Here is a 16,422-nt window from a genome sequence, read left to right on the forward strand (position 1 = left end):
GAGCCAAAATCTTTGAATCCAGGTTTTATGATTTCAAGTCTAACACCGGAGAATAGTACCTCCTTTTTATGTTCAAATGAAAACCTGCTCTAGGATTAAAAGAAGGTTGTTTCATTGGGTTTTGTTTGACCTTTCCTCCGCCCTCCATATTAAACATGTTTAAGCATCTCTGCAGATTGAATCTAAGTTTTGTGGTGCTTGGGAGTTTCTCAGTTCGGATTTTTATAAGGCAACATTGGCGATCCTTTTCCTTAGCTAGTGTGATGATAGATATAAAAGTTTTAGTGAATCACAGATGATACTTCCAGTGCTTGGCAGTACCACAATACAAGAAGTTCATATTCATGTGGGAAAATATTTAGTTGTCTTTTTCCTCCCTGTAGGTCCATTTCATTATTAAGTGACCTATATGGAAGCATAGAGTCAAAGAAGTGAACAGAAATCCACAAAGGCTAATTATTTGGCTTCTTGTTTGCAACTCTGATCAGTTTAATGGGAAAAATGGTAGAAATAAATGGTTTAAATCAGGGCACCTGTTTTTTCTCCCCAGATAATCTGAAATTTCTACATTGTGATTGCTTATGTTAGACTGAGGCTTCCTAACACAAAGTTGCTGAGGGAATATGGTGAGAGATCTTGTCTACTTGATGAAGATCCTTTCTATTTTTATCTGCTTGATCTCTTACCATCAATTATTCTAAATTGGCAAAAAGCAAAAACAAAAAACAAAGTTGGCTATTCCTAATGATATGTTAGAGTTGTTGATTACTTAGATGCAATCCTTTAGCTATGGGGTGGGTGAGGAAAAGGAACAACCAGATAAGGCTATAGAGGATGATTATATTTATTAGTGGACATGAAAAGACTGGTTAGAGTCATTTCTGAATCAGCTTTCTCATGAGACCATTGATCCTTTATAGCAAGACCAAAATCAATACCAAATTATAAGGAAGAATAAAAATGAGAAGGTATGGCATGTAGTAGAGGAAACACCAACTCGAAAATTTAAAACAAGTCTTCACTCTTCATGTAAATACATTTGTATATCCACAGTTACTTATAGGTTGTCTCCCATGTTAGAATGTGAGCTTCTTGAAAAGAAGCATGCCTGACTGATAAATGTAATAATAATAGTAATGATAATAGTAACTAACACGGGTCTGTGGTGCTTTATGGTACTTAATGTATGTCAAGCACTATACTAAGTATTTTACAATTACTATGTCATTTAATCGTAACAACTGGGAAGTAGGTGCTATTGTTATCCCTATTTTACAGATGAGGAAACTGAGGCAAATAGATTAAGTGCCTTGCCCAGGGTCACACAACCAATAAGTGGCTGAGGCCATATTTGGACTTCAAACTTTCTAACTCCGGGACCAACTCAAATTGGCCCTCTACCACTGTGCAACCTGTCCTACATGGTTAGAGAAGAAGAGGTGGTTTTTTAGAGAGTTTTCTAGCTATCTCTTAGAAATTTGCCTAACATGGGCAACTTGGAAGAATCAGATAACAGTAGCTTGAAATCCCCATCCCAGATTAGGGGAAATGGTTCATTTAAAAGTTTTACAAATAAGGATTTATTTGTCATTGTTATTAGTCTTAATTTTATGCCTCATACATTGTTGTTCTTCCGGTTGACTTTAGCCATGGATAGTGTTAGGATAATTAATTTCCCAAGCAGTGGTCATGAAAGAGTATCACCCTGGAGGGAGATCTCTAGTGACATGCCCCAGGGATAATTCTTTGACCCTGTACTGTTTAACATTTTTGTCAATGAGTTGGATGAAGGCATAGATGGCATTATTATCAAATTTGAAGGTAAAGTAAAGCTGGAAGGGTTGGATAACACGTATAATGATAGAATTAGGATTTTGGCCAGTTGGAACGTTGGGCCATATCTAATAACAGTAATGACAGTAAGCACTTAATAAATGTTGTTGACTGTTAATGCTTTAAAAAGGGAAATGAATAAAAGAACAGATATTAACACAAACTATTGTCATTTTCCAAGAAAGTCTAACCAATATAAATCAAGTTACGGTGAGATCAAGAAAACCTAGAAATCACCAACAAACACTTGATCTTCTTGACAAGCAGAGAGATAGGACAGCCAAGGGCAACACCAGTTTAGAATAGAAACTCTTTTGCAGAAACCCTAATGGAGGCACGTTTTGGAAGATTATGAGGCCTATTGCCTCATAAGAGAGTGAGAATCAATGAAGAAAAAAACAAGTTTACAGAAAATTTGGCGAGAGATAAGCCAGATTGTTCTGTGGATGTTTAAGGATAAATCTGGAAGAAAGACAACAGATAGGCAAAAATGGAATGATCAGTAAAGATCTTTATAACAAATTTTTTTCTCTACAAATAATAAGGATGATGATGATAAAAATAATTAGCATTTATATACTGGCTTTAGGTTTGCAAAGAACTTTACACAAACTATCTCATTTAAACCTCCAAACAACCTTGTGAGGTAGGTACTATGAGTATTTTTTATCCTTATTCTGTATCTATGGAAATAGAACAGAGAGATTATGATTTCTTTGTGATCATATAGCTAAAAAGTATTAGAGGTGAAATCTGAATCCAGGTTTTCCTTATTCCAAGTTCATCACTTGACCTTGCTGTGTTCTCTCCAATATACATATTTGGCCATTAATACCATAGTCCTATTATGCTCCAGGAAGAAGTAGAAATTGTACAAAAGAAAATAAAGGCGAGAAGAGAAAAGGCTTGTACTGGAGTCAACACAATTTTGAATGTGTTAAGTAAGTCCTGGTTCTCAAGAGTCTCAAAAGAGAAGAGGACACCAAGCTTTCAGGAGAAAAAATCATGAACCGTGTTACTGAAGAAAACAAACAAAACAAAAGCAGTGATCAAGGAAATATTAATTATCAATCCATGTGTCTACTCTCATCTCTAATAAATCTTTATGAGAATAATCTCCACACATGTGAAGCATTCTCAATGAAAGTGTGATAAGGGAACAGGAAGGCTTTCGCAAATACTATTCTCCAATAGACTGCATCTTTACATTCACCCTTGATTTACTGAAAGGAATAGAGAATATGAGATCCCACTGTCTTGTGGTTTGTTTTTTTTTTACTATCAAAAAGTATTTGATTCTGTAACCAAGATGATCCCTTCAAAGTTTTCCTTCTACAGTTTTCTTCCTGCATATGACAAAATCTTGAAAGATCTAACAGCAGAGATGACGTTCTTCAACACTCTGCAATTATTCATATCAAGCAAGACCTAAAACACTCACCAAAGATACTTGCCACTGTTAAGAAGGAAAACGACAAAATTCAATTGAAAAGGCAAAGTCCTCCGATCCTCCAGATTTTCCTGTTTTTGGATGACATTGTGTTGATTACATTAAGTTCAGGATCATTTCACAGTGTTCAGCCTAACTTTCCACATGGGAAAAAATGGATGAAAAATTCGCGTTTTATAAACTGATTTGCAGCAGGATGGACAACCCAAACAGAACAGTTGATCAATACATGTATCTTGGAGAGGCACTGCTAATGAACATCAAACTGGGCCCAGAATTGATTAGGAGGAGAATTTACTAAATGCCTTTTGGAAGTTGTGTAGTTCAAAAAAATTTTTTTATTTGGATCAGTGTCTTATTTTTGTATTACATTAATTTCTAAATATATTCCTTCCCCTCATTTGTACAGTGTGCCAGTCCTTGTAACAAAAAAGGTTTTGGAAAGAGAAACAAGCAATTCAGCAAAACTAACCAACATTAACTATGTCTGACAGGATATGCCATAGTCCCTTCAGTGAAGAGGAAAAGGTGCTTTTTCTCAACTTTTCTCCAGGGTTAGCCTTGGTCATTATAATAACATAGGGTTCACTTTTGATTTTTATCTTTTTTCCATTTCTTTTTTTTTACTTTATTGCTGAAACTTAAATACACAATAAGAAAAGAAAAAGAAACATATTATAAAGTTAAATACATAATAAGAAAAACAAGCATGTGCACAGCAGAATGTTAAGACAGCATTCAAAATGCGTAGCAATAAATTTCCATTTCAAGGAAGCCTTTATAATAAGTATTATGTGTTGTGTTGAGAGCTGTCTGTGTTTGCTTCCTTGTTAGTTTTTTTTTGTTCTCTGCTGTGCACTTTTTACTTTGTTCTTTTTCCCCCCTCCATCTCCCCCAAGCTACAAATAAGCATGGATATATTTCTATAGAGATAATACAGATACACATATACTTATATACACATACATACATGTATACATCCATCCATCTATCCATCCATATATAGACATAGACTTTCCCTAACAAATTCTGCTTCTGAGCCTTGTTTTTATGTTTGTGCGTTTCTCTAATTTCCTATCCCTCCTAACTCCTCTACTTTACTTCTTTCTACCCTCTACCTTGGCCTCCTATTACCTAACCTACCTCCCTCCAAGGATCCCTCCCCTATCCTCCCATTCCCTTAAATTTAAATACCCTTCTATACTCGCCTTTGACCTATTCGCTCACTCTCCCCACTAAAGATCCCTTCCTTATCCTCTACTCTCTCCCTATCCGCTTAGTATTTTATTTCTTTCTGGATTTAGAAGACTTATACTCTTCTAGATATATATGTGTTGTTCCCTTTTGAACAACACATATATATCTAGAAGAGTATATATATATATGTGTTGTTCCCTTTTGAATTTTTTTTTTTTTTAGGCAATTGGGGTTAAGTGACTTGCCCAGGGTCACACAGCTAGTGAGTATTGTGTCTGAGGTCAGATTTGAACTCAGCTCCTCCTGACTTCAGGGCCTGTGCTCTATCCACTGTGCCACCTAGCTTCCCTTCCTTTTGAACTCTTTCCTGATGAAAGTAGGTTTCCAGAACTACCAGCCCTCCTTCTACATCTAATTTCTCTATGTTGGTTCTTTCTCTCACACCTCATTTTAGCCATTCCTAAATGGTTTTACTTGTTAAAGTGATATCATACTCAGTTCTACTCCAGTCTTTCTTGTGAACTACCCAGTCACTAATAACAATCTTAGACATGCGTTTTAAATTTTACATACATAAAAGATAAATAGTCTGTCCTTATTGAGTCCCTGGTAATTAGTCTTTGGTATGTATCTTATATTTCTCTTGGCTCTTCTTGTGTGTCAAATCTTCTATTGAGTTCAGGTTGTTTTTTTAAACTAAGTCCTGAAAGTCTGACAGTACATTAAATGTCCAAATTTTTGTCATTCAGGATTATGCTTAGCTTTGCTGGGTATGGTATTTTTGACCAGAATTCTGGTTTTTTTGGTCTTCATTATATAGTGTTTTAAGACCTGTGATCTTTTAGTGTCACCCATGTTAAGTTTTGTGTGATTCTAATTGTGTCACTGCCATATTTCAATTTTTTTTTTTGTTGCTCATAAATTTGATTATAATATTCCTATGGGTTTTCTTCATAGGATCTGTTTCAGGTGGTGATCAGTGGATTTTTTTCTATTTCTACTTTCCCTTCTTGTTCTAATGGTCCAGGATGGTTTCTTTAACTATTTCTTGTATTATTTTATCAAGATTTTTCTTTTGATCATAGCTTTCAGGTAGTCCAATTATTCTTATGTTTTTTCTTCTTGATCTGTCCTCCAGATCAGTTGTTTTTCTTATGAGATGTTTCACATTCTCTACTATGTTTTCGTTCTTTATATTTTGCTTTATTTTTTCTTGATCTCTTACAACTTCACTGCCTTTTCCTTGCCCAATTCTGAATTTCCCGGAGTTGTTTTCTTCCTTAAGATTTTGGATCTCTTTTTCTAATTGGTTGGCTTTCTTTTCATAATCTTGTTTTGTCTTGGGTTTTTTTTTTTTTTGTTAGTTTTTACTCTATCTCTCTCATTTGATTTTTAAAGTCCTTTTAAACTTCTATGAATTCTTCTGAGCACGTGACCATTTGACATTACTCTTTGGGGTAGAAGAGAATTTCTTTGCTTCAATATCCTACTCTGAAGATGAACCCTAGTCTTCTCTATTCCTATAGTAACTCTCTATGGTTAGATTCTTTCTCCTTTGCCTGTGCCCTTTTTTTTATTTGTTTTAGCTTAGTTTTGACAATCGCCCCTAGTCTTGGGGTATGATGGATGGTGTCTCTTGCCTCAGATCCTTCTTCAGTTCTCCCCCCTGGCTTGGAACTGGACCCAAGACCTCCAGCCTCCTGTAAGTGCCTACAGCCAGCGGCATCTCTGCCCCAGTGCTTCTGCACTCACTGGGGCCTGTGTGGTTCCTTTTCACCCCCAGCTGCATTTCTACAATATAGCTCAGTCTGGTGTTCCTTGTCAACAGAGGTTCCCCCAATCTTCCCTGACTCAGTTGCCCAAATCCCCTCACTGTCCCAGGGGTAAGAGTTCCTGTGGCTGGGGCCAAGGCAGCTAACTCCAGGGCCTTCTGCTTGTGATTAAAGCAATCTCTAGCCTTGAGGTGTTTACTCTTCACAAGGACCAAACCTTGTCCTGGGACTTTTCTTCAGATCTTCTCAGATTGTCCCAGGAGCACCCCTGTTCTGTCCCTACTCTTATTTTTACTGCTCAATATTCTCCCTGAGGCTCTATTTCATCTCTTGTGGGGGAATATCTTGAAAGCTTGAAATTTTCTGACCCTACTCAGCCATCTTCCCAGAATCTTCTCCTTTCTTTCCTTTTCAGTTGGTATAATTGTGCATCTTGTTTTCATGATTCTACTTAACTTCATTTGCCATCAGTCAATCAGTAAGCATTTATTAAGCACCTACTGGGTGGCAGGTTAGGGATACAAAGAGAGGCAAAAGACAATCCCTGCCCTTGAGGAGCTCACAGTCTAGTAGAGAAGACAACATGCAAACAGTTATTTACAAACAAGCAAAATGTAGGATAAATAAGAAATAATCAACTGATACAGTGCCCTAAAATTAAGAGGGATTGGGAAAGACTTCTTACAGTCTTTTTTTCAGTCTTCCACTTATGAAAATTTTTCATATTCATGATATTCATGCACAGATTGTTTTGCCATTCTCTAATCAATGGCTATCTATTGGATTTCCGATTCTTTTTTTAACCATAAAATGTCATGCAGTATTTTCAGTGTTCCCCATCTATCTAAAATAAAGGCTTATCTTTTGAAGCCCAGTATTCCTCTGGTGATGCTGTGTATATAGACAAATCACATGGGGCAGATAGGTGGTGCAGTGGATAGAGGACCGGCCCTGTGTTCAGGAGGACCTGAGTTCAAATCCGGCCTCAGACACATAACACTTACTAGCTGTGTGACCCTGGGCAAGTCACTTAACCCTATTGCCTAACCAAAAGCAAAAAAAAAAAAAAGATCACAATACCATCATCTCTAGAGGATTCAAGCCACATTTTATCCAAAGGACAAGGTGCTTGTGGTGTATGTGAATAAGCCATGACATGGTGCCAAGAAAGATGTAAGTGGGATAAATAGCATGATGTTATCAAAGACTTGTGTGATTAGAAAAGGAGGCTGGTGAGAATGAGGGATAACCTACCTAGTCAGGCACTATCCTGTGTACTCCATTGATATCCATTTAATAGGAAGAGGTCCAGAGGAAGGCTTTTAGCATATTGCCTGGGCCCTCCATGGAGGATTTAGGGGAGAGGAAAAGGAGAAATCAAATGATTAGGGTGTGGACTATACCCTTGGAGGAAGGACCCACATCAATGACAGTATCACAGACCTATGGAAGGAACAAAGTAGAAAACCTTTGGCAAGAGGAGCATTCTTTTAGAAGTAATTCAGACTTGTTCATCTTGGGCCTCTGCTTGGAGGTAGCTAGGTGGCTCAGTGAATAGATCACCAGGCCTGGAGTCAGGAAGACCTGAGTTCAAACCCAGCCTCAAACACTTATTAGTTGTGTGACTCTGGGCAAGTCACGTCACCTCTGTTTCTCAGTTTCTTCATCTGGAAAATGGGGATAATAATGGCATCTACCTTCCAGGATTGTTGTGAAAATCAAATGAGAGAGTAATTACAAGGTGGTTAGCACAGTGCCTGACATATAGTATGTGCTATGTAAATGTTGGCAACAATAATAATAAGTAATGATGCACTGGGCCTAGAGTCAGAAAGACCTGAGTTCAAATCATGACTCAGGCATTAGTTGAGTATCTCTGGGCATGTCCTTAAATCTCTGCCTGCCTCAGTTTGCTTGACTAAAATGAGGATAATAATGGTACCTACTGACGATCAGATGAAGATATGTGAAATGCTTTGAGAATCTTAAAATGTTACATAAATGGTAATTATTATTCTTATTTGAGGTTGGTCAACTCTGTTTTGGACATAAGTTATCCATAAAATAAGCTTCTCGGGAGAAAAATAAAAACAGATTGATTAAAAATAAAGTGAGAATTTCTTCGCTGTACCAAAGACTATTTTTTGCTTCAGCGTATATCCGTTGTAGTTCAGTCATTTTAGTTGTATCTGACTCTTTGTGACCCCATTTGGATTTTTCTTGGCAAAGATATTGGATTGGTTTGCTGTTTCCTTCTTTGGCTCATTTTGCAGATGAGAAATTGAGGCAGACAGGGTTAATGCCCAGAACACACAACTCATAAGTGTCTGATCCAGGCCCAGCGCTCTAGCCCCTGCACTACCCTAGGTGCCCATAGCAGCATACTCCTGCTATGAGACCAGTCATTGTTAGATTAATTTGGATATGCTTCAGATAATTTCTCTAGAAATGTAATTAGGTTACATAAAAGGACTGTGGGCATGTTGCTTGGCCTCAGTTTTATCATTTATAAAATGGAGATAATAATGATGTCAGTCTCTCACAGGGTTGTTAAAGTAAAGTGCTTTACAAATCTTAAAATGTTACATAAATGCTAACTATGTATTCCAAGTTAGCCAACTATTTTTTTGGAAATAAGTTATACATAAAATACATTTCTAGGAAGAAAACTAGAAATGGATTGATAAAAAACAACGTAAGGATCTTTTTTGCTCTCCAAAAGGCTATTTTTTCTTCAGCACACTCCTGCTATGACATCAATCATTTTTACATTAATTTGAATGTATTTTTGAATGTACTAGTTACATTTAGAAATGTAACTAGTTTATATATTTAAAAGGACCATTGGCATGTTGCATAGCTTCAGTTTTATTATCTGTAAAATGGGAGTGAAAAGATATACACTACCTACCTCATTAGGTTGTTAGGAGAAAAGTGCATTATAGATTACAAAGCACTATCTGAATATAAGCAGCTTTTTTTTTTTTAATGTTACAGCATAGTTTCATTGTGGTTTTTTAGAATAGAATTAACAGGAGTCTATCTTGTCTCCCTACACCACGGTTATGAAAGAGTTCATATACTACCTTCCATAAAACTAGTATTCACTAACATCAGTGTTTGTGTCAAAATCATACTCTCAGCATTTCAGGAAGGGTCAGATGAGTCACAGTCCAGGAGTCAGAAATGAATGAAAGTACCATGAATATTTGTAACGAATCCTAAGGTTTGGATGTACGATGCTTTGAGCAACCTATTTCTGATCTTCCCACGGCAGCACAAGAAAAAGTAGAGTTACTGTGGTGTGATTCACCAGCACTCATCTGGGTAGCCTGTGTCTGGGTATGCCTGTCTGACAGGTAGCTCTCCACTGTTGGAACATTTTAGTTAAAGGAAAAGCAAGTTTTTGAAGGTCAAGTGGCTGATGGGATTGTAGATGAGGAAAAAAGTTTTGGGGGTGAGCATTGCCTGCTTTTTGCCATATGTGAATTTTCCTTCCAGCCTCCTTGACCTTATGGACCTAGATGCTAGTTTTTGCCACGTTAGCTTAACATCCACCTCTATGTTAAAAGAGGTGGGGTTTTCTGACCTGATTTCCTGTGCAGTCCAGTCTAGACACTCCCTCGCTTCTCCTAGCTAGTGAGGATTCCTGGATGGCTGGTTTGAATGTCTCCCTTTCCTTCTTCTTTATTATTGTGACCCTCTGTGAAGGGGCCAGAAGAGTTTCCAAGATGTTTCTCCCACAGAAAATCTACAGCAGCTTTGCTGGGGAGCTGGCAAGTGCCTTCCAGTTGTGTGCCTGTTGCCTGGAACTAAGGATGTTAGTGGAGATCGGGCCCTGGGGAGGCGGCTTTGGCCCAGATGTGGTCCTAACTCTTCTCTTCCTCCTCTTTTTGGTCCACGGGGTATCTTTTGATGGTGCATCTGCCAACCCAGCTGTGTCCATCCAGGAGTTCCTGATGGTTGAATCCTCTCTGCTGACTACAGTTGTCAAACTGTTGGCTCATTTTTTGGGGATGAAGGCTAGCTGCGTTTTGACCAATCTCTATTGGTCTTGGGAGTTGACAGATTTCCATCTAATCCAGAATCTGATCGCCAGAGACTGCAGCTCCTCCCTTCGGACGTCAGTGGGCCAGGGCACCTTGGTGGAAGCCACCTGTTCTTTCTTCTTCCATTTAACTCTCCTCCTATTTCAGCACAGTTTTTTTATCTACAGGGTGACAGCTGTGGCTCTCATTGTTACCATCTTGGCTTATACAGGTGAGAGAGTTTTCTCCTTGAGAGTCCAGGATGGGTGGAGAGAGGGAGGAGGGTTATCCCTTGAAGCAATGTTACTTAAAGAAGCACTCATTTGAATAGTCAGTACTTAATAGAAATCAGACAGCTAGTCTGACGAGAGTCAAGCAGAGTGAATCTTAAGAAATGAGAATTTTAGTTGTTTTTTTGGTCAGTCATTTGCTTTATATTGTTTTCTTGGGCATAGTGCTAGGGAGCAAGAGGTAGTTGGAAGTGGCATGTGTGTATATAGTGGGGTGGAATGGGGAGAGTCGGAAAAAGAAGGTCAGGGAGTCTTTGAAATTGTTGAGCTTTGTTTTGCCATTTGGGAAGGGGGTCTAAGAACCAATTCTTACATATATTTAGCTTTTGGTGGAGTGAATTTCAGCCCTAGTTTCAGAATATGTGAAAATGATTCAGTTAGCTCAAGTGATGTCATGAAATTCTCCAAACCAAATGAGTCTTTTATTCAATTTAATTAAAAAGTCAGACCATCTTTGGGGAGGGAGGCAGGGGGAGAGGGAAAAGGAAATCAGATAGTAGTATTACACCATCAGAACAAGTAGAAAGGATGTGGGATAACTGTAAGGGATGAGGGAAAACAATGGGAGCTAAGTTAGAGTTACCTGGTTTAGGGACTAAAAAAAAATCTATAAAATTATTTACTAGCTTGTTAATAATAAGTGTCGATGTTTTGTTAATTGCTTGCTAATTGTGTGGGCCAAGAGAGGATTATTCAAAAACTCATGCTTGTGTACTTTGATAGGATTTGCAAAGTGCTTTTTCTTACTGCTAATGTAAATATAGACACATCCTCTTCTACCCCCCCTTCCCATTTTACAGATGCTGAAATTGAGTCTATGAAAGTTTGTGACTTGTTTCCACAGCTAGTAAATGTCTGCCATAGCATTTAACCCAGGCTTCCAAATTTCAAATTCAACACACTAGCTATTATGTTATGTGGAACTGCCATGTTGCCCCTCTCAAGGTTAGAACAGTTTTGTATGGGAAAGAAGGGTTGGAGTTCATAACTCTGTGCCTCTTAAAACTTTTCAGGGAAGAATCGGAGAACAGTCTTCTGAGGCTGAGAAATTTGACTTCCTTTTAGATTGTTGGTTTGGATATACTCTGAGATAGGCTGGTTGCTTTTAATGTTGTGCAATCCAACATTTTTCTTTCTAGTTTGTTGTATTGCAGAAAAAAGGGAGAAAGACCAAATGATAAAGGAAGGAGAATGCTGTACTTGGAGTAAGAGAGCCTGGGTTCCAATCCCATTTCTGCCTCTTACTACTTCTATGACTTTGGACAGATCCCTTTACTTCTCTGGGCCTCATTTTCCCCATCTGTAAGGGGGTCAAACACACATATACATCTATGTATTATATATATACACATATATACATACAAACATACATAAATACACCACACACACACACACACATATATATATGTATATATATGTACACACACACAGGAGAAAAAGAGAGCCAACTCACTAATTTACCTTTTTAAGTGGCACAATGGATAGTGTACTGGGCCTAGGATCAGGAAGTCCTGGGTTCAAATGTAACCTCAGACCCTATCCACATGACCCTGGGCAACTCATTTAACTTCTGTTTGCCTCTGTTTTCTCATCTGTAGAATAAAGATAATAATAGCAACTACCCCCTCTCCACCCCCAGGGTTGTTGTGAGGATCAAATTAGATAATAATTGTAAAGCGCTCAGCAATGCCTGGCATATAGTAAGCACTAAATAAATGTTATTATTATAATGTAATGAATTGTCATCATCATGATAGCTAACATTTATATAATTTTCGGGTTTGCAAAATACTTTATAAATACTATCTCATTTGATCCTCACAACCACCAAGGGAGGTGGGTGCTATTATTATCCCCAAGAAACTGAGGCAGATGATGGTTAAGTGATTTGGCCAGGATCACCCACCTAGCATCTAAGGTCAGATTTGAATTCATGACTTCCCAACTCCAAGTCTGGCACTGTGCTACCAGCTAGCTGCCTTGTACTCTTGAAGGGGAGTACCCATACAAAGTTAAATAACTAGTCTTTTTACAGCACTTTATAGTCTGCAGAGTGTCTTTCCTGCAATAACCTTGTGAAGAAGGCATGCAATGTACAAAAAGTATCTCCATTTTACAGGTAAGGAAACTTAAGTCCACAAAGGTTAAATGCTTTGCCCAAAGTCACAGAGCTAGTGAGAGGGGTGTCTGGATCCCTTCTAACTCTATATCCCGTGTTCTTTCAATTAGACCATTCTATCTCTAAGAAGTAGGAGTGCAACTTTCCCCAAACTTAAAGTATTAGATTAATTGGCTTATTTCCTCTAAGGTTATCCATTTAAATTGTGGCCTAATAGCAAAGGTATCCATAGTGTTATAAAATATAAAAGAAAATGGAAGGATGAGCCCAAGTCCACCAGCCTTTCTTGCAAAATTCAAAGGACATGCTACCACAACCCCCTATCCTGAATAAATATCAACCATGGTGAGCACAAACCTAGATCAGAGTCATTTTGTTAATTGCTTGCTAATTGTGTGGGCCAAGAGAGGATTATTCAAAAACTCATGCTTGTGTACTTTGATAGGATTTGCAAAGTGCTTTTTCTTACTGCTAATGAAAATATAGACACATCCTCTTCTACCCCCCCTTCCCATTTTACAGATGCTGAAATTGAGTCTATGAAAGTTTGTGACTTGTTTCCACAGCTAGTAAATGTCTGCCATAGCATTTAACCCAGGCTTCCAAATTTCAAATTCAACACTCTAGCTATTATGTTATGTGGAACTGCCATGTTGCCCCTCTCAAGGTTAGAACAGTTTTGTATGGGAAAGAAGGGTTGGAGTTCATAACTCTGTGCCTCTTAAAACTTTTCAGGGAAGAATCAGAGAACAGTCTTCTGAGGCTGAGAAATTTGACTTCCTTTTAGATTGTTGGTTTGGATATACTCTGAGATAGGCTGGTTGCTTTTAATGTTGTGCAATCCAACATTTTTCTTTCTAGTTTGTTGTATTGCAGAAAAAAGGGAGAAAGACCAAATGATAAAGGAAACGGGATTTCTCAGGCCGCTTAGTAGACTAGGGTACTTCAGAACCAACTTTGTTCTCTCTTGAATTATCTATTGACTGATGTGGCCGAGGACAGTCTTCTACAAAGTTCCACATCTCCCCTCTTCGTGGTAACTCTCCAGCCAGGACTACAGGGAGGTGGATGAGATTCACTGGGGAGACCTTGGCTAGCTTTTTGTAGGCGTCACCTGAATGCCAGCGTCCTTGGAAGAAGAAGCAAAACCTCAGTGGAGCACATGGTCTGAAATGACCTTCAGGAGTTAGTTAGAACGGCTGGCTATTCTTCAAGGGGCCGGGAGGGGCACTGTCCAAGGGTGCTTTCAGCCTGAGGATTCTTTGAGATAGTGTCATGGGGAGGCTACTTAGAACCAAGAGAACCCTGTCACTCTGGGTCATTCTTTCCGCAGCCGGCCCATTCACTTCTGCCTTCTACAACCCTGCCCTGGCATCCGCTGTGACTTTTCACTGCTCTGGAAATACTTTACTGGATTACATGCAGGTCTATTGCTTGGGCCCTCTCACAGGTAAGAAAGGCTTAAGGGAAGTCAGGGGTCCAATTCTCACAACTGAGCAAGTCCATAGGTTTGAATCTGTTTAGGACAGAGTTGGCAATGTGAGTATCACAAGTTTAGAACTAGAAGCAATTTTAGAGGCCATCTGGTCCAACCTCCTTATTAGAGGCTACTAGGAAGTACAGTGGATAGTGTGCTAGACCAGGAAGACCCAAGTTCAAATCCAACCTCAGACTGTGTGGTCACACAGGCTGTGTGGCCCTGGGCAAGTCCCTCTGCCTGCCTCAGTTTTCCCATCTATAAAATGGAGATGATAACAGCACCTATTTCCCAAGGTCATTATGAGTACAACGAGATAATGTTTAGAGGGCATTTTGTAGACCTTAAAGAGTCATATACATGCTATTATTATTGTTATTATTGGTATTATTACTTACAGATGAATAAACTGAGGTCTAGAGAGATGAAGCCATTTGCCCAGCCACTCAGATAATAAGTAGCAGAACCAGGATTTGAAACCAAATCCTCTGGTTCCAAACCCAGCATAATAATAGAATGGTTCTATGATCTTATAGTAAGAGATATTTCAGGGCAGATGTTATTTAAGATGACTATATAAGTATGCATATAAGTTCATATGTGTATACATAAAAGAATATATAACAATATAAAACATACATATATGTGTACATAAGTCCATTTAAAACTTTGACTAAGTAAGTAAATATATGTAATTTATATACAGGTTCATATATAAGTATATATATTGACTATATGTAAATACATAAAAGTTTACATATATGTTTATACAGTGATGCTAAAAACAAACATGAACATATACATAAAAGTTAATATATATCCTATGTAAACAAACACATATATGCATAGATATAAACATACATACGAGTTTATATGTTTGACTATAAATATGTGTAAATATATATACATGTTCATGTTTAAGTATATATTATGACTAAATATACAAACATGTATTTATAATGACCATATAAAACAAATATGTACATGTATATATACATATATACAAGTCCATATATAAGTACACATATGACTATATATAAATAGCTATATGAATATGTAAGTTTACATATCAGTATATATGATGACTGTATATGACATATAAGTACATATAATCACTATATATGTGTGTATATATATGTATTTTAAGTTCAACAAGCTATGACCTTTTTAATCTTTAGATTCATTGGGTCATGGACAGCAAAAGGCACATGGATGATTAGCACCTTATTTAGAGTAATAATTTCACCACCTTTTCCTATTTAGCTATTTAGTAAATGAATAAGGAACAAAATGGAATGACTCAAACTGAATATTGAATGATAGTTTGAAGTATTAAAATATAGACCTAACTCATGGAAAAGTAAAGCCACGTAAGGTACACTGAGACCTTGGATACTCCTACTGAGGAAGGCCTGATGTCATGCTAATTACCTGTGGGACTGTGGACAAGTCACTTAATCTCTCTAGGGCTCAGTGTCCTCATCTGTAAAATGAGGTAATTGGATTAGATGGCTTGTAGACGGCCTTCAGCTCCTGATAATAATTCTGTGATGGTATCCTTTACACATGTATTTACCTCAGTATTTTCAGGCTGGATCTGTGATAACACGTCTGTTGGTACTCTCTCTGTCACTGCAGATGATAATGGTAATCTCTCTATGGCTTTGCAGATGGCTTTTGTGATCTGTTTGACCAAAAATGGCTAAACCTCCCCAAACTGAACTAGGCTGGTCCTCAAATAATGAGCAATCCAGTCCATCATTGGCACTTGCTGAGCTTGGCTGGGCATCCCGGGCTGGTGGTCTCTTAGTTTAATTAACCTTTGAGAATCCCAGGTCCTCTCCATGCCCCAGTGAGGCTCTGAAGGGAGGCCTGGAGTGGGGAGGCCTGTATTGCATGGGTACAGTGCTTTTTAAGTCAAGCTAGACAGTGAGTTTACAGGCTTCCCTAGACTACCCATAAAATCTTCTTTTTTCCAGGGATGGTTGTGGCAGTCCTACTATATCAGGGCAACATACCCCGGTTTTTCCAGAGGAACCTGTTTTACTATCAAAAGAGCAAGTACCGGGTGCCCAAGGGGAAGCCAACCTGCTCGCCCAATGGGAAGCAGAAACAGGAGAAAAGTACCAAGAGGGGGAAAGCAGAACCCAGTCAGAAAATGGAGTAACGGTAGCTGTTCTGGACTCAGAGGACCTGAGCACGGATCCTGCCTCTGCCACTTACTACTACCTGGGTGACCTTGGGCAAGTCACTTAA

At 38.3% G+C, this 16,422-nt stretch overlaps 1 protein-coding gene across 2 annotated transcripts; it reads left to right on the forward strand.

Annotated features, from left to right (window-relative positions):
* Positions 1-9,896: 9,896 nt before the first annotated feature.
* LOC114030442 (aquaporin-12-like) lies at positions 9,897-16,422 on the forward strand. Of its 2 annotated transcripts, XM_027845260.1 has the most exons (3): positions 9,897-10,512; positions 14,023-14,139; positions 16,146-16,422. In XM_027845260.1, the coding sequence occupies exons 1-3, from the start codon at positions 9,906-9,908 to the stop codon at positions 16,331-16,333; spliced, it is 912 nt and encodes a 303-aa protein (XP_027701061.1). In that variant the 5' UTR covers positions 9,897-9,905; the 3' UTR covers positions 16,334-16,422. The 2 variants fall into 2 exon arrangements, with proteins under 2 accessions (XP_027701061.1, XP_027701062.1); XM_027845261.1 differs by lacking the exon at positions 14,023-14,139.

This window comes from Vombatus ursinus, unplaced genomic scaffold (genome assembly GCF_900497805.2).
Source record: "Vombatus ursinus unplaced genomic scaffold, bare-nosed wombat genome assembly UNPS02014959.1, whole genome shotgun sequence".
NCBI lineage: Eukaryota > Metazoa > Chordata > Mammalia > Diprotodontia > Vombatidae > Vombatus > Vombatus ursinus.

Bases quoted from the DNA above. Each gene is read 5' to 3' on its own strand.
- LOC114030442 (XM_027845260.1), top strand. From the start codon at position 9,906: ATGGCTGGTTTGAATGTCTCCCTTTCCTTCTTCTTTATTATTGTGACC. The intron at 10,513-14,022 runs GTGAGAGAGTTT...TTCTTTCCGCAG, and splicing joins TACCATCTTGGCTTATACAG to CCGGCCCATTCACTTCTGCC. The intron at 14,140-16,145 runs GTAAGAAAGGCT...TCTTTTTTCCAG, and splicing joins TTGCTTGGGCCCTCTCACAG to GGATGGTTGTGGCAGTCCTA.